Source organism: Miscanthus floridulus, chromosome 12, assembly GCF_019320115.1.
Source record: "Miscanthus floridulus cultivar M001 chromosome 12, ASM1932011v1, whole genome shotgun sequence".
NCBI lineage: Eukaryota > Viridiplantae > Streptophyta > Magnoliopsida > Poales > Poaceae > Miscanthus > Miscanthus floridulus.
The window spans coordinates 80,081,671-80,106,258 of record NC_089591.1 but is presented as its reverse complement, the minus strand read 5'-3'; the positions used below and the strand labels follow the sequence as shown (position 1 = coordinate 80,106,258).

General features: G+C 47.2%; 3 protein-coding genes and 2 pseudogenes across 8 annotated transcripts; 2 read left to right on the top strand and 3 right to left on the bottom strand.

Annotated features, from left to right (window-relative positions):
• Positions 1 to 283: 283 nt before the first annotated feature.
• LOC136498634 (uncharacterized) lies at positions 284 to 2,941 on the bottom strand (annotated as a pseudogene).
• Positions 2,942 to 4,411: 1,470 nt separating this feature from the next.
• Positions 4,412 to 5,129, top strand: LOC136495461 (uncharacterized). Its single transcript, XM_066491393.1, is given in 1 exon segment — positions 4,412 to 5,129. A coding segment is annotated over 1 exon segment (510 nt). The 3' UTR covers positions 4,922 to 5,129.
• A 1,143-nt stretch (positions 5,130 to 6,272) lies between these two features.
• On the bottom strand, positions 6,273 to 9,622 carry LOC136498558 (uncharacterized; annotated as a pseudogene).
• Positions 9,623 to 11,135: 1,513 nt separating this feature from the next.
• LOC136497900 (ubiquitin carboxyl-terminal hydrolase 3-like) lies at positions 11,136 to 21,758 on the top strand. 6 transcript variants are annotated; one of them, XM_066493793.1, is made up of 11 exons: positions 11,136 to 11,325; positions 11,416 to 11,547; positions 12,040 to 12,084; positions 12,231 to 12,342; positions 12,451 to 12,509; positions 12,612 to 12,686; positions 13,125 to 13,173; positions 13,266 to 13,342; positions 13,512 to 13,624; positions 21,457 to 21,544; positions 21,624 to 21,758. In XM_066493793.1, the coding sequence occupies exons 1-9, from the start codon at positions 11,233 to 11,235 to the stop codon at positions 13,599 to 13,601; spliced, it is 732 nt and encodes a 243-aa protein (XP_066349890.1). In that variant the 5' UTR covers positions 11,136 to 11,232; the 3' UTR covers positions 13,602 to 13,624; positions 21,457 to 21,544; positions 21,624 to 21,758. The 6 variants fall into 6 exon arrangements, with proteins under 6 accessions (XP_066349890.1, XP_066349889.1, XP_066349888.1 ...); XM_066493792.1 differs by having other exon boundaries at positions 21,452 to 21,544; XM_066493791.1 differs by having other exon boundaries at positions 11,137 to 11,325; positions 13,512 to 13,741; positions 21,452 to 21,544.
• LOC136497899 (2-oxoglutarate-dependent dioxygenase 21, chloroplastic-like) lies at positions 21,488 to 23,652 on the bottom strand. Its single transcript, XM_066493787.1, has 3 exons — positions 23,454 to 23,652; positions 22,501 to 22,739; positions 21,488 to 22,394 (listed from the first exon to the last, which is right to left on the bottom strand). Exons 1-3 carry the CDS (start codon positions 23,586 to 23,588, stop codon positions 21,815 to 21,817), a joined length of 954 nt encoding a protein of 317 aa, XP_066349884.1. The 5' UTR covers positions 23,589 to 23,652; the 3' UTR covers positions 21,488 to 21,814.
• Positions 23,653 to 24,588: the final 936 nt, after the last annotated feature.

The following is a 24,588-nucleotide window of genomic DNA, read 5'->3' as shown; positions in this document are numbered from 1 at the left end:
CAAGCTTACCAGCCTATCTCAGCAGTCAGCACTGCGGATCTTGAAGAATGCGTTTCTACTCTCCTCCATCGGTCCTTACACATTTCACTTATCCAGAAGTTAAATTATTTTAAGTTTGCATGAGTTTATAAAAAATAGTATCAGCATTTTTATCTCTAAATAATTCTTGAACATATATATCACTATTTAATCTAGCTAATGATACTTATTACACAACATAAATAGTGATATATTTTATATATTTAGTCACCGGTCACCCAGTATCGCCGGAGCAGCTCGCTTTAGAAGCCCACCTCAACCGTCGAGTCGTCGACAAAGGTGATGGCTAGCTCATGTGCTCACCTTGTCGACTGGCCTCGTCAATCCCTCGCGACTTCCGCGCCATCGGTCTAGAGGGCCAGCAAGCAAGAGGTCAAGGCGGGGTGGGCGAGGATGGGCGACGGCCAGCGGGTATGGCGTGCGCGCGAGGACAAGGCTGGCACGAGAGGACTGGCGGAATTATTGTTTTTCTAATCTAATGATTATAGTAGCGGGTCTTCTTTGCCTTTAGGCCGGACCTCTTTTTTTTCACGATAAAGACTTTTTGCTTAGGGTCACGATAAAGACCGGCTCTGTTGTTTGAGGCCGACCTGAACGAGATTATGACCCCTGCTTTTGCAACACTCCGGATGCGAGCAACGCCGTAGCCCGTAGGTGCTAACTTCAGTAATACCCTAGCAGGCCTGCTTTGAATGCAGTAACCAACTAGCAATTACAAGATAATGAAACACAGCTTTCACGTATATAATATAATATACTCTGACATCATACTATCAGTGAGAATGAAGCTCTGCAATGGTGTTATCCTGATCTCCTATTTAATTGCTGTTTTCACCCTGTCCAAAATACCTTCCTGAAATTGTCATCAGTATATTCAGCATTACAACCTCATCGTCCATCTCAGTCTTGGTGGCAAGGATGGTGGCGCACTTGCGCAGCAAGGACCTCAGTGAGGCACACGTCTCCGCGTGAGGGGGTGTGAATGGCAACACAGAGTGCAAAGAGCCACAGGCAGTTATTCCTTGATAGTGTATCCAAGCTTTGAATCATATCAATGTAGTTCCTAAGGCCCTGTTTGGTTGAGCTGTGGCTGTGGGAAAAAGCTGCTGTGAGCTGTGAGCTATGGAAAAGCTGCTGTGGGCTGTGAGCTGTAAAAAAGCTGAAAGCTGTTTGGTTAAACAAGTATAAAATATAACTTTTATCTTTATCTCTCTTGAAACAACTATGGAAGAGCTTTTTATTCCACCAATTTCGAAAAGCAGAAAGCCAAAAGCCAAAAGCAGGGTCAACCCAGCTTTCAAAATGAACTACGGAAAAGCAGCTGCTTCTGAAAAAGCGTCCTCCAAAAGCAGCCCCTTTGGTTGGGCTTTTGGCTTTTGGGGCCAAAAGCCAAAGCCAAAAGCCCAACCAAACAGGGCCTAAGTGTCGCAGCTCTTGAAACTGCATCCATGTTGCTAATCATTGTCAGGGACGGTTCAGTCTGTGGCTCCGATCTGTTGCCAGGTTTTGTTGAGATTTTTGTCGCACTAGATGCAGATGGTTCATCAGAATTGTCAAGCTCAGAGAGCACCTGAGGAAATTAATAATCTCATATAATTAGTAGATGCTGTGAAGAAGGTAAATATGCAGAAGATGGTAGCTAAAGTCAAGCATTCAAATTGAAAAACCAGTAAGTTCAAGTCATTGCATATAAGAAGAAAGAATCTTTTTGGTGTCATACTGGATTGGAGATTTCTATAAATATGATACTATACCAGGTGACAATAATTTATTAAATGGCAGTCTCAAGAAAAAGAAAAAAAGGCACTGCAAACCAGGGAGTACTCAAGTTCCAAGAGTAACTAGTATGGTCATACTAGCCCTTGCATCATAGAAATCCTACTGACGGTACAATTGTTGGCTTGATGACGGTACCATTTATTTAATATGCAGACAATACAGATTAAGGCCCTGTTTGTTTTAGCATGCAGATTGTGGATTGCATCTAGGAGCAAACATTCACCATTGTATCATACAAAAAGCAAGCAAACTGTAAAAACAAACATTAGAATAAAACATACTGCTAGTGTGATAAGGCATTCTATCAGTACCATAGCTGTCAGATTTTCAGGATGCACTTTTTTTAACACTTCCCTTCCTAAGAACAAAGGATACCCATTGCCCCATCATGAAAATAAAGTAATTTATGTGACAACAGAACAAACCATACAGTAATAACATACAGAATTATTCCAACATTGGTTATAGATAAGAAAAGAAGTGTTCGTTGCCAAATGAAATAACATATTGAATCATAAGACATGTTTGCAGCTCTAGACTTGTGCCACTAAAATTTAAGGGTCAAGTGTCCAACAAAATAGTAAAATATGTCAACAAGTTCTTTTATAAAAAAATGGTATGCCAACAAATTAAGAAGCAATATTACAATCATTAGGGTGTTGTCTTTACGAAGGTAATTATGAGAAATAGAAAACAAAGCTGAAATGTGGTTATAAATGTTTGCATCTTTTAAACTACACAAGATAGCTTACCATCCTGGTTTCCGCGAACTGGGTGATAAATGTGTCCTCCCATTGTTTTGATGCACGCAAATCAGGTAAGCACTTTGGTATGTCCGGAATATCTGGCATATATAAGGAGTTTGCTCATTTCTAGCTGCACTTGAATATATCTTGGCTACCTTCACTCTAGGAATTTGGTTAGCTTCCCACCTGTAAACCAATGTTTTCATGCCATAGTCAAAGTAATGTTTTCGGGTAAGCCAATTGATGATCACGAGAAGTATATCTAAAAAAATAATAGAAAACTGAGGTCCCCACCTTATATATTGTTGGGTTCAGCTTTAGCTTAATAGCTTCACAAAATGAACTGCCGATATTTCTATCTGGTAGGTAGGTTTGGGAGATCCTATTTAGCAAATATAACTAGTCATAGTTTGACGTCCTATTTTCTAACCATTAGTTCATTTGGTAAACTTCACCAAAACAAGCTACTATGGAGAAATTCTAGTAATCAAATATCACTTTACTATAATTCACATTTGTTCATATGTTGAAGTCACAGTGAGTAAACCTAATTGCAAGAGATATTGATCTTACTAAGGGCCTATTCGCTTGAACTTAAAAGCCGGCTTGGCCCAATATAAAATTCTCAATAATTCTAAATAAATCTTAAAGGTCCATTCATCTATGTATATAGGAAAGTGAGAGAACTTATGAAAAGAGGTGTGTCTACGTACCATTCATCTATGTATATAGGAAAGTGAGAGAACTTATGAAAAGAGGTGTGTCTACGTACCAATCGAGTGTTTCTAGCACTTCTAGCACTCGATTGTTGGGTCAGCCAAAAATAACCAAATCTTCTTTCATAATCTAATGGTCAAACAAATCTTCATTCTGATTTAAATAAACATATAAAACAAAACAAACAGCCAGATTAAATGAACCAAATAAAATTTTCAAAATAATGCAAAAAATAAATAAACAAAACAAAACAAAAATAGCCAAATTATTTCTATGGAAGCCAAATTGAAAGATTTCAAAGGAAAACCAAATAAAACATACAGAAAATCAAAAAGCAAAAAAAAATATCAGATAAATGTTTGAGTAATTCTGGCCATTCTCAGTTACGAACAATCAATTCACACCAGTTGAAAATATAACTTAAACCCAAACCAGAACAGTAAAATATGGTTCAATGAGATGTAATCTACATATATTAACTCTAATAAGTCTTGTATAAATTGATAGTGACTATAATATTTTCAACAAACACAACTTCGAAGAAGAAAGGGAAATGTAGGAAGAATCGTAAGAGTAGTAGTCTGTCGACCGTGGGACTGCCGATAAGTTACCTATTGGCAAGTGGAGAGCCGACAGGTACCGATCGGCCTCCCAGAACCCGAACCCGACTAGTTTGCATGCAGCGCCCACTGCGTTGTCGGCCCTCAGACGGCCGACAGGCCTACCTGCAGGAGTATTATTCTGCATTAGTCGTCGTTTGCATGCAGAGCTCGTGTACTGTATTCGTGCCAACTGATCACTGCGTACGTACTGGGCCTGATGACCCGGCTAGTGGCATCATAACTTCTACACGGGCCCGGGCGAGTGAGATGGAGAGCTGCGCGTTAAGACTGTCTCCAACGACGGAGACCTAAACACCACACCCATTCCCGGTTTTGGGTCTTGCACAGGAAAAGGTCACGCGACCGTAAAACAGCCCTCTCCAACGGCGACGCAAGAGGGAAGGCCCATCCCGACGGCAACCAGGGCGGCGAACCACGCCGGCGGCCCCCAGTCCTCATCCCTCCGCTCCCCACCGGCCGCGCCACCGCCACCGCAGCCGTTGACATCGGCCCGGCCGGCCGCCTGCCATGGACCCGCGCTTCCCGCCGCCGGCGCCGTCGATCTGCTTCGGCGGGGGTGGGGCTGGGGGGCACCACCGGCGGGCGCACTCGGAGACGTTCATCCGGCTGCCCGACGCGGACCTGCTGCTGGACCCGGACGCGGACTTCGGCTTCTCCGACATCGACTTCCCCTCGCTCTCCGACGACTCGCCCGTGGCGTCGGACCCGACGCCGCAGCCCCAGGCGCCGCCCCAGCAGCCGCTGTCGCAGTAGTAGCAGGTGGCTTCCCCGGCGTCTGCGGCGCCACCGAGGCCGCCGAGCGGGGCGCACATGCGGAGCCTCTCCCTCGACGCCGCCTTCTTCGACGGCCTCTCGCTGCAGGGAGGCGGCGTGGCAGGGCACAAGAGGAGCGGCTCCATGGACGGGTCCACCTCGTCGTCGCGGGAGGAGGAGGGCGCCGGCGCCTGGGCTTCCTCCGACGCGGAGGCGTGCGCGGGTGTCAGTCGCGGGGTCAGGCCTCGGAGGGAAGAGGGATGAGGAGGAGGGCGCCGGCGCCTGGGCTTCCTCGGACGCGGGGCTTCCTCCGACGCGGAGGCGTGCGCGGGCGGAGATTTGCGTAGCGATGAGAGAGGCTATGCTTTTTTGCGTTTCGTTTGGGTTCGTAGGCAAAATGGGTAACGTGAATAGGTCACCTGTTGGAGGATGTTTTGGGTAGGCAAAAGTACTGTGTAGAACGCATTTTGGATTTGCCTCTCCACGTTGGAGACAGTCTAACGGTCCCTGATTTGCAGCACATGCCTGAATCCGCGGCGCGCTGGCTGTAAAACCGCGACCTATGATGGATTTCAGCTTTCAGATACATGGATGGTCATTTTTCTGACAAGAAGTTTGCCAAATATCCAATTTGACTTCAAGTTCCTGGTGCGATATCCAAATATCGAATTTGACTTCAATTTCCCAGCGACTTCAATTTCCCGAAAGTTGGAGCAGCCTTGGAGGGCATGCTGCAGGAGGGCTTTGCTTCATCAAGGGTGAAACTGAAAACGCGAAGCGGAAAGGAGGCATGCTGTTTTCTTTACAGATCAACCAGCGAGGAAAAGGGCTGGCTTGTGCTTCTCATGACCCCTGTGCACACCGCACTGCTTTCGATGTCTTTCAACGTAGTGTCGGAGTTCATCGCAACCTTTTGCCACACGAATAGAGAGATTTAATTAACGCAAAAAGGAAAAGGATAACGGAGTGATTAACCAGGACGCATTGACACCACACCCAACGTCTCATGGAAATCACTAGTGCAGCCCTACCCTACGCAGCAACAAGCTTACCAGCCCATCTCAGCAGTCAGCACTGCGGATCCTGAAGAATGCGTTTCTACTCTCCTCCATCGGTCCTTACACATTTCACTTATCCAGAAGTTAAATTATTTTAAGTTTGCATGAGTTTATAAAAAATAGTATCAGCATTTTTATCTCTAAATAATTCTTGAACATATATATCACTATTTAATCTAGCTAATGATACTTATTACACAACATAAATAGTGATATATTTTATATATTTAGTCACCGGTCACCCAGTATCGCCGGAGCAGCTCGCTTTAGAAGCCCACCTCAACCGTCGAGTCGTCGACAAAGGTGATGGCTAGCTCATGTGCTCACCTTGTCGACTGGCCTCGTCAATCCCTCGCGACTTCCGCGCCATCGGTCTAGAGGGCCAGCAAGCAAGAGGTCAAGGCGGGGTGGGCGAGGATGGGCGACGGCCAGCGGGTATGGCGTGCGCGCGAGGACAAGGCTGGCACGAGAGGACTGGCGGAATTATTGTTTTTCTAATCTAATGATTATAGTAGCGGGTCTTCTTTGCCTTTAGGCCGGACCTCTTTTTTTCACGATAAAGACTTTTTGCTTAGGGTCACGATAAAGACCGGCTCTGTTGTTTGAGGCCGACCTGAACGAGATTATGACCCCTGCTTTTGCAACACTCCGGATGCGAGCAACGCCGTAGCCCGTAGGTGCTAACTTCAGTAATACCCTAGCAGGCCTGCTTTGAATGCAGTAACCAACTAGCAATTACAAGATAATGAAACACAGCTTTCACGTATATAATATAATATACTCTGACATCATACTATCAGTGAGAATGAAGCTCTGCAATGGTGTTATCCTGATCTCCTATTTAATTGCTGTTTTCACCCTGTCCAAAATACCTTCCTGAAATTGTCATCAGTATATTCAGCATTACAACCTCATCGTCCATCTCTGTCTTGGTGGCAAGGATGGTGGCGCACTTGCGCAGCAAGGACCTCAGTGAGGCACACGTCTCCGCGTCCAAGGGGGTGTGAATGGCAACACAGAGTGCAAAGAGCCACAGGCAGTTATTCCTTGATAGTGTATCCAAGCTTTGAATCATATCAATGTAGTTCCTAAGTGTCGCAGCTCTTGAAACTGCATCCATGTTGCGAATCATTGTCAGGGACGGTTCAGTCTGTGGCTCCGATCTGTTGCCAGGTTTTGTTGAGATTTTTGTCGCACTAGATGCAGATGGTTCATCAGAATTGTCAAGCTCAGAGAGCACCTGAGGAAATTAATAATCTCATATAATTAGTAGATGCTGTGAAGAAGGTAAATATGCAGAAGATGGTCGCTAAAGTCAAGCATTCAAATTGAAAAACCAGTAAGTTCAAGTCATTGCATATAAGAAGAAAGAAGGCAACTCCGTGCCCGCGAACGTGAGCCCGGGAAGAGATGGTCCTGGATGATGCGGGTGCCGCCAACTCCGTGCCCGCGAACGTGAGCCCGGGAACGGAATATCACACCGCTGCGGAACGAGCCGCGGAACTAGAAATGGCCACGGCCATCAGACGGGTCGAATCACCCACGGCGCCGGCCTTGGCACTTCAGGCTGGCGCGGCAAGTGCGCATGTCAAATTACCTGCTACGTGTGACTGCCAGACAAACGCCACGTCTACGGTCACTAGGGCGCAGACGCAAATCTCCAACATGCCTACGGGGACGCCCACGAACCCGGCAGTGGCGTTCGATAACCAGGCCACCACGCCAGGCGGGGAACCAACGCCGACCGCATCGGAGGCGGCCCGTCGCCTAGCCAAGTTCGCGAATGACGTCCAAAAGAAGCGGCCTACACCACTCATCAAATCGCCGCCAAAGCAGAGGCCGCCGGCAAAGAAGGCACCCATTCCGACACGAAGCCGCCGCATCGCGGCGCAACAGTTGGGACACATACCGGTGTCCAAGAGGGGAGAAGTGATCGCCATGAAGAGGTTGGGCTTCACGCACCCGAGCGCCCAACCATCCGCTGGGCAAAGGCGCGACTACGATGCCTTCTTCAACAGGGAAATGACGGATCAGGAGGTCGAGGCCTTGGACAACCTCTTCCAGGCAAACAAAACACGCGCCGGCAAGACGACTCGCCGGCCACTCGCCGCGGTGGCCTAAACTTAGGCCCCACAACAACCGGTTGTCCTGCTGCTATGGAGAACACAACTGTATTGTCATGGAATGTGCGCGGCCTTAACGCGCGAGCAAGGCGGGATGCATATGCCCGTTCACCCGTGAGGTATGGTACTATGTCCTGCAAGCGCTTGGGCAGCAAGTTCCACCAGTCTCCCAAACGACGCTCTCCTGGTGGCGCCGATTGCGGTCAGTGTGCACCGGCGATCGGCGAAACGGTATGGACTCCCTCTTCGCCCTCGTCTCCTGGCAACTATGGAAGGAACGGAACGCAAGATGTTTCCGGGAATCGACATCGTCCGTCGGCGACCTACTGCACATCATCAAGAACGAAGCCGACCGATGGATTCAGGCCGGAGCAAGCGGGCTACGTGCGCTAGCGCAGGGCTAGGTCCTTGTCAGGATAGACATGGATTACGGTGGTTGTTTTTTTCCATAATGTAGCGTCCGCAGGAAACTAACTAACGGCCGGGAATGCAACTCTTGTACTATAAACTCTTTCTTCTAATACAATGATATGCACACTCGTGCGTATTCGAGAAAAAGAAGAAAGAATCTTTTTGGTGTCATACTGAATTGGAGATTTCTATAAATATGATACTATACCAGGTGACAATAATTTATTAAATGGCAGTCTCAAGAAAAAGAAAAAAAGGCACTGCAAACCAGGGAGTACTCAAGTTCCAAGAGTAACTAGTATGGTCATACTAGCCCTTGCATCATAGAAATCCTACTGACGGTACAATTGTTGGCTTGATGACGGTACCATTTATTTAATATGCAGACAATACAGATTAAGGCCCTGTTTGTTTTAGCATGCAGATTGTGGATTGCATCTAGGAGCAAACATTCACCATTGTATCATACAAAAAGCAAGCAAACTGTAAAAACAAACATTAGAATAAAACATACTGCTAGTGTGATAAGGCATTCTATCAGTACCATAGCTGTCAGATTTTCAGGATGCACTTTTTTTAACACTTCCCTTCCTAAGAACAAAGGATACCCATTGCCCCATCATGAAAATAAAGTAATTTATGTGACAACAGAACAAACCATACAGTAATAACATACAGAATTATTCCAACATTGGTTATAGATAAGAAAAGAAGTGTTCGTTGCCAAATGAAATAACATATTGAATCATAAGACATGTTTGCAGCTCTAGACTTGTGCCACTAAAATTTAAGGGTCAAGTGTCCAACAAAATAGTAAAATATGTCAACAAGTTCTTTTATAAAAAAATGGTATGCCAACAAATTAAGAAGCAATATTACAATCATTAGGGTGTTGTCTTTACGAAGGTAATTATGAGAAATAGAAAACAAAGCTGAAATGTGGTTATAAATGTTTGCATCTTTTAAACTACACAAGATAGCTTACCATCCTGGTTTCCGCGAACTGGGTGATAAATGTGTCCTCCCATTGTTTTGATGCACGCAAATCAGGTAAGCACTTTGGTATGTCCGGAATATCTGGCATATATAAGGAGTTTGCTCATTTCTAGCTGCACTTGAATATATCTTGGCTACCTTCACTCTAGGAATTTGGTTAGCTTCCCACCTGTAAACCAATGTTTTCATGCCATAGTCAAAGTAATGTTTTCGGGTAAGCCAATTGATGATCACGAGAAGTATATCTAAAAAAATAATAGAAAACTGAGGTCCCCACCTTATATATTGTTGGGTTCAGCTTTAGCTTAATAGCTTCACAAAATGAACTGCCGATATTTCTATCTGGTAGGTAGGTTTGGGAGATCCTATTTAGCAAATATAACTAGTCATAGTTTGACATCCTATTTTCTAACCATTAGTTCATTTGGTAAACTTCACCAAAACAAGCTAGTATGGAGAAATTCTAGTAATCAAATATCACTTTACTATAATTCACATTTGTTCATATGTTGAAGTCACAGTGAGTAAACCTGATATTGATCTTACTAAGGGCCTGTTCGCTTGAACTTAAAAGCCGGCTTGGCCCAATATAAAATTCTCAATAATTCTAAATAAATCTTAAAGGTCCATTCATCTATGTATATAGGAAAGTGAGAGAACTTATGAAAAGAGGTGTGTCTACGTACCATTCATCTATGTATATAGGAAAGTGAGAGAACTTATGAAAAGAGGTGTGTCTACGTACCAATCGAGTGTTTCTAGCACTTCTAGCACTCGATTGTTGGGTCAGCCAAAAATAACCAAATCTTCTTTCATAATCTGATGGTCAAACAAATCTTCATTCTGATTTAAATAAACATATAAAACAAAACGAATAGCCAGATTAAATGAACCAAATAAAATTTTCAAAATAATGCAAATAAATAAATAAACAAAACAAAACAGAAATAGCCAAATTATTTCTATGGAAGCCAAATTGAAAGATTTCAAAGGAAAACCAAATAAAACATACAGAAAATCAAAAAGCAAAAAAAAAAAAAATATCAGATATCTGTTCGAGTAATTCTGGCCATTCTCAGATACGAACAATCAATTCACACCAGTTGAAAATATAACTTAAATCCAAACCAGAACAGTAAAATATGGTTCAATGAGATGTAATCTACATATATTAACTCTAATAAGTCTTGTATAAATTGATAGTAACTATAATATTTTCAACAAACACAACTTCGAAGAAGAAAGGGAAATGGAAGAAAATGAAAGGAAAGGAAAGGAAAAGAAAAAAATTCCTGAGAAAAATGGATCTGTCGTGAAGGCCGTGGTGGCGAGCGGCAATCACCAATTTTTCTGTCCGAAAAAAAGAGAGAGAAGCAAATCCAATGGCCTGGATGGCCTGGCCGTCGAATCTTACAAAAGAAAACAATCGAGTGCTGAGAAGTCTGGAAACACTCGAGTATAGTTTAGATTTCCCGTATGAAAACCCTCTACACTTCATGAGTGCTAGTGTAGGAAGAAAGGAAACCAATGCGCCACATCAACGTGGATGGGTTCCCCTATATTCGTATGGGACTTCACTATATATAATATAAACAATATAGACACAGATCGACACTGATGTTGCTTAATTTAATAATATTTTTTTATCAAGTTTGTGAAAAGGTATTGTTTGGCATGGTTCCACTTCCACGACACAGCCGCAAGAAGTTGAAGCGAGCCGTTCTAAAGAGGGTCTAAAAGAAGCTTCAGCTTTTTACCGTGGGCCGGTGGCAATAGAACATGAAAATCAGATTGAGCTCCAACAAGTTTTTTTTTTTGGAGATATAGATCATTTTTTTAGATCAGTTTTTTTTTTAAAGGAGAACGATCAGTTGCTAAATTGATTCCACAAAGGAAACACATAGTAAGGAAATGGGCCAAAATAGCCTGGCAGTACGCACTCGGCCCATTCCAATCCCGTGACGTACTCCACCACGCCCAACTTGCCATGGCGCTGACGTCGCCCGCCTCCGCGTCGGCTCCGGCCTCCGCCGGCGATCGATGGCCGCCGCTGGAGTCTACTCCCGAAGTTTTCAATCAGGTGCCCCTCACTCTCCTTCCTCCGACCATCAATTCGATGATCCGCTCGTTCCTCTCTGACCTCTCCGCGGCGTCGGCGCGCGGGCGGCAGTTCATGTGGTCGCTAGGCGTCCCGAAGCACGACGTGGAGTTCCATGATGTGTACGGACTCGACGCCGACGCGTTGGATATTGTTCCCCAGCCTGTGCTCGCCGTTGTTCTCTGCTTCCCCGATCCACCACAGGTGCGCTTGACCTTTCTGTTTTCCCAAATCAGGGGAGCAGGTACATTGCCAAATTGAACAAGCTCCACTGCTCCAGTAATTCGATTTTGGAGGAGATTAGTCCCCCAATCCTGTAGCCATTCACGAGTATAAATAATTGCTTAGAGGAAACTGTAATTGCAGGACAAGCAAAGGTGAGGCTACACCTGTTGGAGTGCAGTTTCACCAAGCCTCACATTTGATTGTGCTGTATAAGTGTGTATCCCCCAGACGAGGTGACAGTAGTGACTGCTGGTAGTGTTGAGTAATGACCAATGAGTACCTAAACAATTTTTACTATGTTGCATGTGTCTTTAAAAAATATATATATGCTGCATATGTAACCCAACTCATCCAAATATACGAGTGTGGCTCTTTTAATGTGGAATGCACATATAGAAGTTGTTTTCGTATTTATGAGCTTAGTAAGGGAGTTTCAGTTTTTTACTGAGGTGCGCTCTTGTTCCACTGCAGGATGCAAGTTACCCTTCAGAACAACTCTTATTTTCTGGAGAAAAGGTGAACAATTGTGTTCCTTGTAGATGCCATTTTTTCCATTCCTCATGTATGGTTTACAGTTGATTTCTCCATCATAAAAATCCCTGATCGAGTTGTTCAAATCCCTTTATTGTGCATGGTGTTTCATGCTGCCTTGTGTAACACAGGAAACACAGGACCAGGTTTACTTTATAAAACAGATTGAATCATTGGGAAATGCTTGTGGAACTGTTGCTCTACTCCATGCTGTTGGAAATGTATCTTCAGAAGTCAATTTAGGTAACCTGAAACAATTATATGCAGCACACAGAATTCTGTAAGATGATTGTAACCTTTCTTATTCTCTCCTTGTTCCTGGATTGAATTAACCTATCTGGTCTTTTGTAGTGGAGAATTCATGCTTGGACTTGTTCTTCAAATCAACTTCTAGCATGGACCCATATGAGGTTCTTGTTTGTTTTCTCAAATGCATGCTCATTACCAGGATACCTTGATCAGTCTTGCAGTTTTTTCCCTTATATGGTTATGCCTCATGCCATTTTTTCCAGCGTGCTGTGTGTCTGGAGAAGGATGATGCCATGGCAAGGGCTCACTCACTGGTTGCCAATGCTGGTGTCACAGAGGTACTGGTTTTTCTGCATATGTGAACCAGGAATTCAATCTGGAAAACATCGAAGAATAAGAACTGTCGAATGTAGTGCTATGCACTAAATACAGTTAATGATGTTCCACTATATTTTTCTTTAGTTAACATAGTTTCAAGTTCTGAGCTGAACTGGCTGTGTGCATTGACAGAAAAGTAATCGTGAAGCTTAAACTTGTGATTCTACTTTATATAGATAGAATGAAGCATTGTTATGGTTATTGTTTTCTTCTGCTGAAAATAGATAAATAATTTTGTTACAGGCCATACACATGAAATTCATCAGTGTATTTCAACCTGAGTTGTCCCCAACTGAAAACAAGGAAAAAAATAATAGCCAATTTTTTTTTTTCTGTGATTTATTTTCTCATCATTTTGTCAATTATATCTAACCAAAAGACTGGCCTTTGTTTGGCAGCTCAGTGATCTTGTAGAAGAGCACTACATTTGTTTTGTGTCTGTCAATGGTAAGGCGAAGTCTTTGACAGCGGCTTTTCACCATCCATTTCTCTGTTTTTCATGTATTTACACATCAATAAGGAGCTAAATCGGGTTGTAGGAACACTTTATGAGCTTGATGGGATGAAGGATGGACCTATAAAGCACAGATCCTGTTCTTCTATAAGTTTGCTGCAGGTACTGCAAGGTTGAAGTGGTTCCTTTTTTTTTCTTGTTTTCCACATCCTTTTCCATTTCCTTAAACTGGTTGCTGAAACTGCTGACAGTAAAGCTCAAAGGAAATGGCTGATGCTTATTAGAATTTCCCGTTATAATATAGCCTACAATGACCATTTTATTGCACCAGGATGTTGTTCCTGTCATTAAGGCCATCATGTGCAATATCCCCGACTCAATCAACTTCAATCTTATGGTGCTGTCAAGGAAAGAAAAATAATGCTGGTGTTATTCCTTAAGCCGGTAAGCGATGGAATGCAAAAAGCTAGGGTTCAAGGGAAGGGGATTAAACAGATGCCTGTTTGTACTGTAGCTGCGATACTGTTGTATACTCCCCATTCTGCATGCACCCTCTTAAAGGTACAATTTCAGATGACATCCAGCCATTTTTCCTTGTTAGCAGCAACATTCAGTCTAATCATAAGTTCAGTGAGTGCAAACTGTTTCAATTATCTGCTCGTTTAATTATTTTTTCCTGATGTGTTTGCTATCAGATCTAGTTGAGTGCTTGACTACATTCATTTTTAGTCATCGGAAAGTATCTGAAAACTTGTCTCAGATTTGCTTATCAAGCCTGACCAACACCCATCCTTACTGGTTCTGCCCCTACAGGTACAAGTTCAGACACAGCTGACGCCTTAGCCTCCAGTAGTTATCTTTTCTTTTAGTGGGAGCCAATGCAAGTATGCAACGTCCTGCCTACGTGCATGCCTATTACCTAACTAGTACTCCCTCCGTCCTGATGTTCTAGGACTAAAAAATGTCCCAAAAAGCTTGATGTTTTAGCTATTGGACAATAGATTTGGCCATATCAGCTTGAAATTGTGGTTTGCATGCCTCCATATATTCCTTTTAATGAGGGGCTTATTGCTTATTCCTTAATGTAGTCTTTTGGCAAATAACAGCCCAAACTGATCTCGACTAGTGTCAATTAAACATGTTGATTTGCCAGAGAATACTGGAAGTATCGACATTCATTGACACTTAAAGGAGATCAGTTTGATTCTGAGGCGAAATGGCTGAATACATACAAATACCTTTGGACTTTGGTTCACTTGCACAAGAGCTAGATGGCGCAAATATCTTATTTGAAGGACTGGCTTGGCGTAAGAGACATAGTACTACTGATATTGCCATCATGCAGCTACAGTTTTAATGGTTGAGTACATGGAACAGGCCAGAATAAAAATTCCTTTATCTACAAAACAGTTGCAACTTTTAAAACGTACCAAGGTGCTGCTGGACTTCACTCACTGTTAAGTAATAGAACCAGCTGGTAATCTGCTATCCAATAGTACAGAGAAATGCTATGTACATCAACTTTTTTCTCCTTTCTTGTTTCTTTTAGCCAATGGCTTTGTTCTCATCCTCCATACAGTATAGTTTCTGGTTAGCCACGCTGTTTATAGCAGATATATAAAACAACTCCCACTTGAAGTTATCATGAGAAAAACAAATACAAGTAGCGTCCCATGCTCTGGTAGCTCACCAGCGTGTCGTCGCCAGGGTGGGTTACTATCGGAAAAGGGCTATTTTGGAAGCTACCGCCGACAGGCGCCGTGGACCAAGCTGGTGAGCCCCTCCTTCCTCCATTCATCTCTGCGGCAGATTCATGCCTGCAACTGTCCTAAGACAATTGGATATAAATTACATTATCTGTGATGGAAACCCTGAAATCAAAGACCACTGCAACTGTCTGAGACACTTGGATATAAATTACATTATCTGTGATGGAAATCCTGAAATCAAAGACCACTAGGATTTCTGTTGTCATGGGAACATGGCTGATGGAAAAGGGGTGTGGATAGATAGGAGCTCTATCCGTTCAGGAAAGAGTGGTTACAGGATTGCATCAGACCTAGTGGCAGAGGTTTCTTTGCCCTCCTCGTTAGGTGTCGTCTAAGGTGTGGTAGTTTGTGTCGCTGTGTGCTCATATTGTGAGAGGTTTGTTTGTTGGCAAAGTTATCTTAGACTGTCTCTTCTTTCTGGTCGTAATGCGTTCACTTGATTCCACTTGTTGCATTGGCTTGTTTGGTTCCGAACGGGAGCTTTACTAACTGACGTCAAGATTACATTCCTTGGTCACTAATTTAGGACTTAGTTTTGACTTTGGATTTCAAATTATCTTTTATAATAACAAAATTAGCTGTTTTAGATGCAAATTTATGGGATATTTTAAATTATCTTTTACAGTGGCAGAGGTTTGTAATTTAGATAAAGATTTATGTTGTTATTTTAAATTATCTTTATATGGACATATGTGAGTAATTTTTAAGCAAATTTATGAGACTAGTTTATGTAATTCTCATAACGGCAAAGCTGGATAATTATTTAGGAAACAAAATTATTCAACTGTTGTTATTAGTGATGATGATACCTATAAGATTACTATGAGAACTCTCATTATTTATCTTTTTTCTTAGCGTGTCTTGAATTTGGATGCACTGGATAATATAGGTAGTGTGACAATGCCAATGCTGTTAGACATAATCTGCTGCTCCCCATTCTCTCCTTGTTTGGAGACTGGTCGGCTCGGCCGACCACTCCCTGTTGGGAGTTGGGGACTGATCGGCTCTGCCGACCAGTTCCTGTAGCTGTAGCAGTATTGCAATGGGCCACCTCTAGTACATTAGTTGGTAGCTATTACATCAACCATGTCTTGGTAGTGGGCTGAGTTAGCTTTGTACTGCTAGAAGTAGTTGGTATACTCTGTACCTTAGGAGTAGGTAGTTGGTGTACTCTTGTACTCAGGAGTAGGTAGTTGGCCAACAACTATGTACCTGGTAGAGGTACAGCTAGAATTGTATATATTCCATCCAAAGGGCAATGGAATACTTAGTTCAGTTGCCACAAACCAAAGGGCAGGGCTTCGGCCAACGCTGGTGCTTGTGCTGAGTGTGTGCGTGCGCTGTTCTCAATCTCTTCATCTACCTCTAGCCATAGTGAGTGTGTGTGTGCTGGTAAGCTAGTTGCTTACATGTGCAGGACAGCCAGGGATCAACAAGTGATATCAAAGCCGTACAAGCGCCGTCGCCGGACTAACCGCTGGCGATGACGGACGGTTTGAAGATAGGCGACAGCAGTGGCGGTGCTGTGGCTGCCCAGCCATGACAGGAGGTCGTTGTGGGCACGGTGCGGGAGGTCAGCGGCACCAGTTGGCCGACGCTGACTCGCACTAACTATGACGAATGGGCGGTGACCATGAAGGTCAAGCTCAGAGACCGACGGCTCTAGAATGCCATTGACAAGGGCACCGACAACGAAGAAGATGATATGTCAGCGTTGGAAGCCATCCTCACTGCTGTGCCAGCGAAGTACAGGGAGCTGTTGGGGTCGAAGAGCTCTGCTAAGGAGGCGTGGGAGGCCATTGCGGCGATGCGCGTCGGTTCCGACCGCACAAAGAAGGCGACAGTCCAGCTGCTGAAGCAGGAGTACGCCAACCTCAAGTTCAAGGATGGTGAGGCGGTGGAGGATTTCTCCCCCCGCCTGCAAACGCTCATCAGCAAGCTGAGGAGCCACGGTGTCACCATCGACGAAGAAGAGGCGGTCTCCAAGTACCTCCACTCCGTGCCGGTAAAGTATATCCAGATTGCTCTTTCCATAGAGACGATGCTGGACTTGTCCACCCTCACCATTGAGGATGTGACAGGCCGTCTGCGGGCGGTGGATGAGCGCATGGAGCAGGCCACAGCAACGATGGACAGCGGCAAGCTGCTGCTGACAAAGGAGGAGTGGGCTGTCCGGATGAAGGAGAAGAAGTCCGGGGAAGCCTCCTCCAGCCGCGGTGGCGATGGCAAGCGCCGCGGCAAGGCTTCTTCGGAGAAGAAGAAGAAGAAGGTCGACCCCAACGCCTGTCGGCTCTACGGGAAGACGGGCCATTGGGCAAAGGAGTGCCCAAATCGCAAGCAGAAGAAGAAGGCTGAGGCTCATCTGGCGCAGGCTGATGATGATGATGAGGCCACTCTCCTGATGGCGACATTCTGTGCACTGCACGACGTTGAGGCCAAGGAGAAGGGAGAGGTGATAGCGGTGGAAGGGCCTAGGAAGGCTCTGAAAGCTGTCAACCTCGACGAACCGCGCGTCCAAGTCCACCTCGGACTGTGGGCGGCGAGCAGGAGTAACGGTGGTACCTGGACTCCGGCACCAGCAACCACATGACGGGCTCCAAGGCAGCCTTCTCCGAGCTCGACGACGACGTGACCGGCACGGTGAAGTTCGTTGACGGCTCAAGGGTGGCGATTCGAGAGCGCGGCACCATCATCTTTAGGTACCAGAACGGCGAGCACTGCGCGCTAACGGATGTATATTACATCCCGCAGCTGCGTTCAAGCATCATCAGCATTGGCCAGCTGGATGAGCGCGGCAGCGAGATACTGATCAAGGACGGTAGTCCTCAGGATAAGGGACCGGGAGCAGCAGCTTCTTGCCAAGGTGAAGAGGTTCCGGAACCGACTGTACCTGCTCGAGCTCAAGGTGGAGCAGCCCATCTGCTTGGCTGCACGGCGCACGGAGGAGCCGTGGCTGTGGCATGCCCGGTATGGACATCTCAGCTTCGACGCTCTTGGTCGGCTGCAGAAGATGGTGACTGGGCTGCCTCACATCGAGCACGTAGGTGAGCTGTGTGACAGCGGGAAGCAAAGAAGGCTACCGTTCCCGAAGACGGCGAAGTACCGCGCGGTAGAGACCCTCGAGCTGGTCCATGGTGACCTCTGCGGGCCGATCACGCCGGCGACCCCCCGGCGGGCGCAAGTACTTCATCTTGCTAGTGGATGACTGCAGCCGGTACATGTGGCTGCAGCTTCTGACCAGCAAGACCGAGGCGGCGGAAGCGGTCAAGAAGTTTAAGGCGCGCGTGGAGGCGGAGAGCGGTAAGAAGCTGCGCGTGCTGCGGACTGATCGCGACAGCGAATTCACTTCGGTGGAATTCGCTGCGTATTGCGCGGATCAAGGCATGGTGCGACACCACACCGCGCCGTACTCGCCACAACAGAATGGCGTGGTAGAGCGGCGGAACCAGACGGTGGTGTCAGCATGGCTCGATCCATGATGAAGGCTAAGAAGATGCTGGTGGAGTTCTGGGGAGAGGCGGTTACCACGGCGGTGTTTATCCTCAACCGCGCGCCCACCAAAGCCCTGAAGGGCAAGACGCCGTTCGAGGCTTGGCATGGACGCAAGCCGAATGTATCCTTCCTCAGGACATTTGGCTGCGTCGGCCATGTGAAGAACACCAAGCCTCACCTCGGCAAGCTGGAAGACAGGAGCACGCCGATGGTGCTCTTGGGCTAGAGGAGGGCAGCAAGGCCTATCGGCTTTATGATCCCAAGAGAGGCAAGGTGGTGATCTCTAGGGATGTGTTTGATGAGAAGGCGGCCTGGGACTGGGACAGTCCGGGCACGGGGGAAGCTGGCGGCTTCATCAGCACCTTCGTCGTCGAGCGCATGGTCATCCACGGTGATGGAGACGCTGGAGAGGAGGTGCCGACCACTCCAACAACAGAGCCGAGCACTCCTAGAGCAGTGCCGAGCACACCTGGGGCAGTGCCGAGCACTGCAGAGGGGCTGCTGAGCACTTCAGCAGCAGTGCAGAGCGCTCCAGCAGTAGAGTCGACCACTCCAGGAGTGGTGCCGACCGCTACAGCAGTGGATCCAACCACTCCGGCAATGGTGCCGAGTGGTCCAGCAGCGATGCCGACCACTCCGGCAGTGGTGTCGAGCGGTCCAGCAGCGATGCCGACCACTCCGGCAGAACAGGGAAGCCGGGGACCACCGATCGAGTTCACCTCCTCTCCGAGCGACATCAGCGAGTTCGTGGATGCCTTCCACGACGGCGAGGAGGTCCGGTTCCACAGGCTGGACAACATCGTCGGCAATGCAGGGGCCACAGGCCTGGCGAGTCGGCTGCTCGACGATCCAGAGCTGCTCCTTATTAGTGCCGAGGAGCCACCGACGTTCGCAATGGTTGAACGCGACGCCAATTGGCGACGGGCGATGTTGGAAGAGATGAAGGCCATCGAGGACAATGGCACATGGGAGCTGGTAAATCCACCTGGTGGGCTGCAGGCCGATCGGCTTGAAGTGGGTCTACAAGGTGAAGCGGGACGGGCGTGAGGCCATTGTCAAGTACAAGGCTCGGCTCGTCGCCCGCGGCTTCGTGCAGCGTGAGGGCATCGACTTCCTCCGGTGGCGCGAATGGAGTCCGTTCGCTTGCTGTTGGCCATGGCAGCAGCGAAGGATTGGCGTGTCCACCTTGACGTCAAGTCTGCGTTCCTCAACGACGAGCTCACAGAGACGGTCTTCGTCAAGCAAGCTCCGGGCTTCGCCGTCAAGGGTGCTGAGCACATGGTGCTCAAGCTGCGCAAGGCACTCTACGAGCTGCGGCAGGCCCCTTGGACGTGGAACGCCAAGCTCGACGCCACCTTGGGCGAGCTTGGGTTCACTCGCTGCGCTACAGAGCACACACTCTACACGCGGTGACGGGGGAAGGAGGAGCTCGTCGTCGGCGTGTACGTGGATGACTTAATCGTCACCGGAGCGCGAGCAGAGGACATCGACGGTTTCAAGCGTGAGATGGCGGCTCGTTTCAAGATGAGCGATCTCGCCGCGCTCTCCTACTACCTCGGCATCGAGGTGAGGCAGGAGAAGCAGAGCATCTCCCTGGGTCAGCGCGCCTACGCGGAGAAGCTGTTGGAGCGCGACGGCATGGCAGAGTGCAAGCCGCTCCGATGGAGGAGCGTCTGAAGCTTAGCAAGCACAACACTGCTGCGAAGGTGGACGCGACGCGCTACCAGAGTATCGTCGGCGGGCTGCGCTACCTCACTCATACCCGACCGGACATTGCGTTCGCGGTTGGGTACGTCAGCCGTTTCATGGAGGTCCCGCGCGAAGATCACTGGTCGGCAGTGAAAAGGTTGCTGCGCTACGTCAAGGGGACGCTCGATCAAGCGATCATCTTCCCCAAGAGTGGCGGCAAGGGAGGGTTGCGGCTCACGGTGTTCAGTGAGGCACCCCCAAGGCAAAGGAAGATGAGCCGGAGCTTACTGTTTTCAGCGATGCGGATATGGTGGGCGACATTGATGGGCGACGGAGTACCTCCGGCGTGCTCGTCTTCTTTGGAGCGGCCCCCAATGCTTGGCAGTCACTGAAGCAAAGGATCGTGGCGCTATCGACGTGTGAGGTGGAGTATGTCGGAGCGGCCACGGCGGCGTGCCAGGCTGTCTGGCTACGCCGGTTGCTAGGCGAGCTGGCCGGCGAGGAAGCTCACCCGCTAGCTCTGATGGTGGACAACCAGCCCGTCATCGCCCTCGCCAAGAACCCTGTCCTCTACGACCGGAGCAAGCACATCGACATCAAGTTCCACTTCCTCCGAGACTGCATCGATGGAGGGCAGATCGTCATCGAGTTTGTCGAGACCGGCAGACAGCTCGCTGACATCCTCACCAAGTCACTCGGACGCCTGCGGTTCATAGAGTTAAGGAAGATGATTGGCATGGATGATGTCAAGGCATCGGGCTAGCAGCAGGATTAGGGGAAGAATTGTTAGACATAATCTGCTGCTCCCCATTCTCTCCTTGGTTGGAGACTGGTCGGCTCGGCCGACCACTCCCTGTTGGGAGTTGGGGACTGATCGGCTCTGCCGACCAGTTCCTGTAGCTGTAGCAGTATTGCAATAAGCCATATCTAGTACATTAGTTGGTAGCTATTACATCAACCATATCTTGATAGTGGGCTGAGGTAAGCTTTATATTGCTAGGAGTAGTTGGTAAACTCTGTATCTTAGGAGTAGGTAGTTGATGTACCCTGTACCTTAGGAGTAGGTAGTTGGTGTACTCTTGTACTCAGGAGTAGGTAGTTGGCCAACAACTATGTACCTGATAGAGGTACAGCTAGAGTTGTATATATTCTATCCAAAGGGCAATGGAATACTTAGTTCAGTTGCCACAAAATAAAGGGCAGGGCTTCGGCCAACGCTGATGCTTGTGCTGAGTGTGTGTGCGTTGTTCTCAATCTCTTCTTCTACCTCTAGCCATAGTGAGTGAGTGTGTGCTGATAAGCTAGTTGCTTACCTGTGCAGGGCAGCCAGGGATCAACAAATGCGAGCATTATACAGTGATAGGAAGATACTCGTTTCACTTCTCATTATTACCCGTATGTGTACTTCCCTCAGGTACTAATAGATACAAGTTAAATATGTACGATCCTCCCTAATTTAGTATCATTGACGAGAGGAGTTTTTACATTTGCAGCACCTATCTGAGGCAACTGCACTTGATAGTGGGTTGTACCATATAGCATGGAGATCACTCGTGGACATCTATCGATCCAGCTGAATGACACCCAAAATGCGCTTTAGAGATAACTGTGCACTCTTTTTCTCCAACTAAGAATGCAATTAAGCTGCATGCGCTCTGGTGCAGCAGATCCACCTTTACAGTCATTATTCATCTCTGCCGATCTTGAGGCTCTCAACAAACCTCTTGTAATTGTTGGTGTTGGACAGCAGGAAGTCAAGGAAGTCCTGGAAGCTGCTTCCCCTATACATTTCCGGGTGCTGCTCACTGATCAGCTCCTCGGCGCAGCGCACCTTCTCATGCATGGAGAGGCCATGGATGCTGGCGATAGAAATCCTCGGCTCGTCAGGATTGAGGATGGCCCGATGGACGAGGGACTTGAGCTGACCATTGCTCAGAACTTCCAGGTTGTCTCCGACGTGGACATGGAGGGCCCCAGAGATAGCGGGGATAGCCGTCCACGTGACGTCGTCATGGTGCATCACTTCAAGCCCCGTGGAGCTCTGCAGAAGGATGGTGATGAAGCCATAGTCGGAATGGGAACCCAGTCCGACGTCGTCACCTCGGTGTGCGAATTGTGGATACTTGTTCAGGGCTAGGAACTGCACTCCGTTCTCCAGTTTCTCTTGCATGTATGATGGTCCTAACCCAAGGCCTTGCAGAATAGCTTCCATGATTTGCATGGACACTCTTTGTATTTCAACGGCATACACCCCCATCTTCTTCCTGGTGGAACTTTTTTTTTCAATATAAAAATGATATTTGGTTGCAGACTAAGGTGCACTTAATAATTTATTGATGGACTACTGAATGTAGGAATTGCGCAGGTTACCTGTATTCTGGTGGGTCCACTGGCCAGAACTGAACCCAGTCTTCCAGGGGATTAGCATAGTGTTTCAGGAATGACCTGGCCACGCTGATCCCATCCCTTGAGCTCGTGTCGTACCTGATAGGCTGTTGGATGTCGAGTGAAGCAAACTTCTCCTTGTGTTCTTTGGAAAGTGCAAAGAATTCTAAGGCAACTTCGAGGGCATCCTTCATGACAGACATGCTGATGCCGTGGTTTACGACCTGCCAGTGTCAGTGCAAAGGTATGTAACTCGGCCTTCTTGGTTCAATGAAATTGGCACTATCCTGTGCCAATTCGTTAAAAAAAACCTTCGAAGTTTCAACATTGGCGTTCCAGTATCTGGAAATTATTCGACATGCACTTTGTTCATTTGTTTTGTTCTTTATTTATGTAAATTTAGTGGTTCATGAAGATTAGGAAGTTAGTTCACAACTTGGATAGTCTGAGTTCAGATCAAGTGGAACTTCGGGCAAGAGTGTCTGCAGCAACTTGAAGTAGGACCTAATTACTACTGAAATTGAACAAGGACTAGACTCATCAGGACACCATGATCAGTAGTACGTAGTAAATTTACTCTTAGTATGATTGGCATTTAGAGCCTGTTTGGTTGCCTGCCACGGCTCGCCACGCCGCAGGTTCACCAGCGCCGCGGCTGTGTGGCGTAAAACACTCCGTCACAGGGCAAAACGGCATGCAGCAGAAGCAAAACGACGGCTGTGGCTGCCGATGGTTACACGACAAACAACCAAGCAGCGGCCCAAGTCGCGGAGCTTTTGACGTCCAAACACGCCCTTAAGCCATCGGCCACGTTAGTTCCGCATGGCATGCTTGGCAGCCTTCCCTTTAGCTGATTCATACAGCGGCCAGCGCAGCTGGAGTTCACTGTCACGGTCAGTGAACAAGTGCAGCGAGCGAGCGAGCAAGCAAGCACTGACCTGAAAGCATCCCTGGTCGCGGCACGCCCGCGCAATGTCCTGGACGGCTAGCACCCTCGTGGCCGGGTCCTTGCCGAGCCGGCCAAAGTTGATCACCGGCGGCGACCCTCGTTGTGGCTGCAGCTGGCTCGCCATTCGTGTCCGTGAGTACACGTGTGTTCTGATGCTCTTCTCTGGAGCGGCCCCACTGCTGCACAAGTGCACCGCCGAGAGTGGTATTTATAGGCAGTTAGGCACTGCTGATCGCTGAACATTCAGCACAACAGAGCAGGGGCAAGTGCATCAGCAGCACGGGTGGCTGGATGGCAGCCACATGGCCGAACCGCCCAGGCGCCCGCTGCCCACTGTGCAGATCGCAAGAGCCTCTTCTATTAGCTGGTCTGTATCGTTGCTGGTTTATGAAGAAGTATTGTTGACTGGTTTGTGTGAGAGAAAAATATTATTTCAACTAAAAATTTACGATCGTTTATAATAAGTCACGGCCAAACGAACGTGTTGAGAACCCCTGTACGCTGCGCTGCAGACGTTGCTGGAGGCTTGCACGGACGACGATCGTACGAGATTTGCGCTGCAGACGTTTCTTTGGACGGCTTGAGTCCTGCCTTCGGGAACCTACACGACAACGGAAAACATTCTGGTCGTGGTCCTGTGGAAGACAGTGCTTTGATTGGTGCACCGCACTGGCCGCTTGCGAGCAACGCGTTACAGATATTTCCAGCCGCACGTGTGCGCATGCTCTTAGGATAGAGCTCAACTATCCTAAACTTAAATCGTTGTCTGTTTGGCACATACATAAAGTATTAAATATAGACTAATTACACAGTTTGTGACTAATTTGCGAGACGAATCTTTTAAGCCTAATTAGTCCATGATTTGATGACAATATAGTGCTACAGTAAACATATGCTAATGACGGATTAATTAGGCTTAATAAATTTGCCTCGTGGAGTAATGACGGATTATGTAATTTATTTTTTTATTAGTAACCAAATACCCTATGCAACACCCTCACGTGATATCTCCTAAACTTTAGTCACCGAATCCAAACACCCCCTAACTTTTAGCTTGAGTGATTCTGATGGGTTAGGGTGAAAGTGATCATGAAGTGATTTACAGAGATTGAATATTGAGCAGA

Coding starts and splice junctions, on each gene's coding strand:
- LOC136497900 (XM_066493793.1), top strand. CDS start 11,233: ATGGCGCTGACGTCGCCCGCCTCCGCGTCGGCTCCGGCCTCCGCCGGC. Junction 11,548..12,039: donor GCTTCCCCGATCCACCACAG/GTGCGCTTGACC, acceptor GTTCCACTGCAG/GATGCAAGTTACCCTTCAGA. Junction 12,343..12,450: donor ATCTTCAGAAGTCAATTTAG/GTAACCTGAAAC, acceptor GGTCTTTTGTAG/TGGAGAATTCATGCTTGGAC.
- LOC136497899 (XM_066493787.1), bottom strand. CDS start 23,588: ATGGCGAGCCAGCTGCAGCCACAACGAGGGTCGCCGCCGGTGATCAAC. Junction 22,740..23,453: donor GCGACCAGGGATGCTTTCAG/GTCAGTGCTTGC, acceptor TGACACTGGCAG/GTCGTAAACCACGGCATCAG. Junction 22,395..22,500: donor GTGGACCCACCAGAATACAG/GTAACCTGCGCA, acceptor AAGTTCCACCAG/GAAGAAGATGGGGGTGTATG.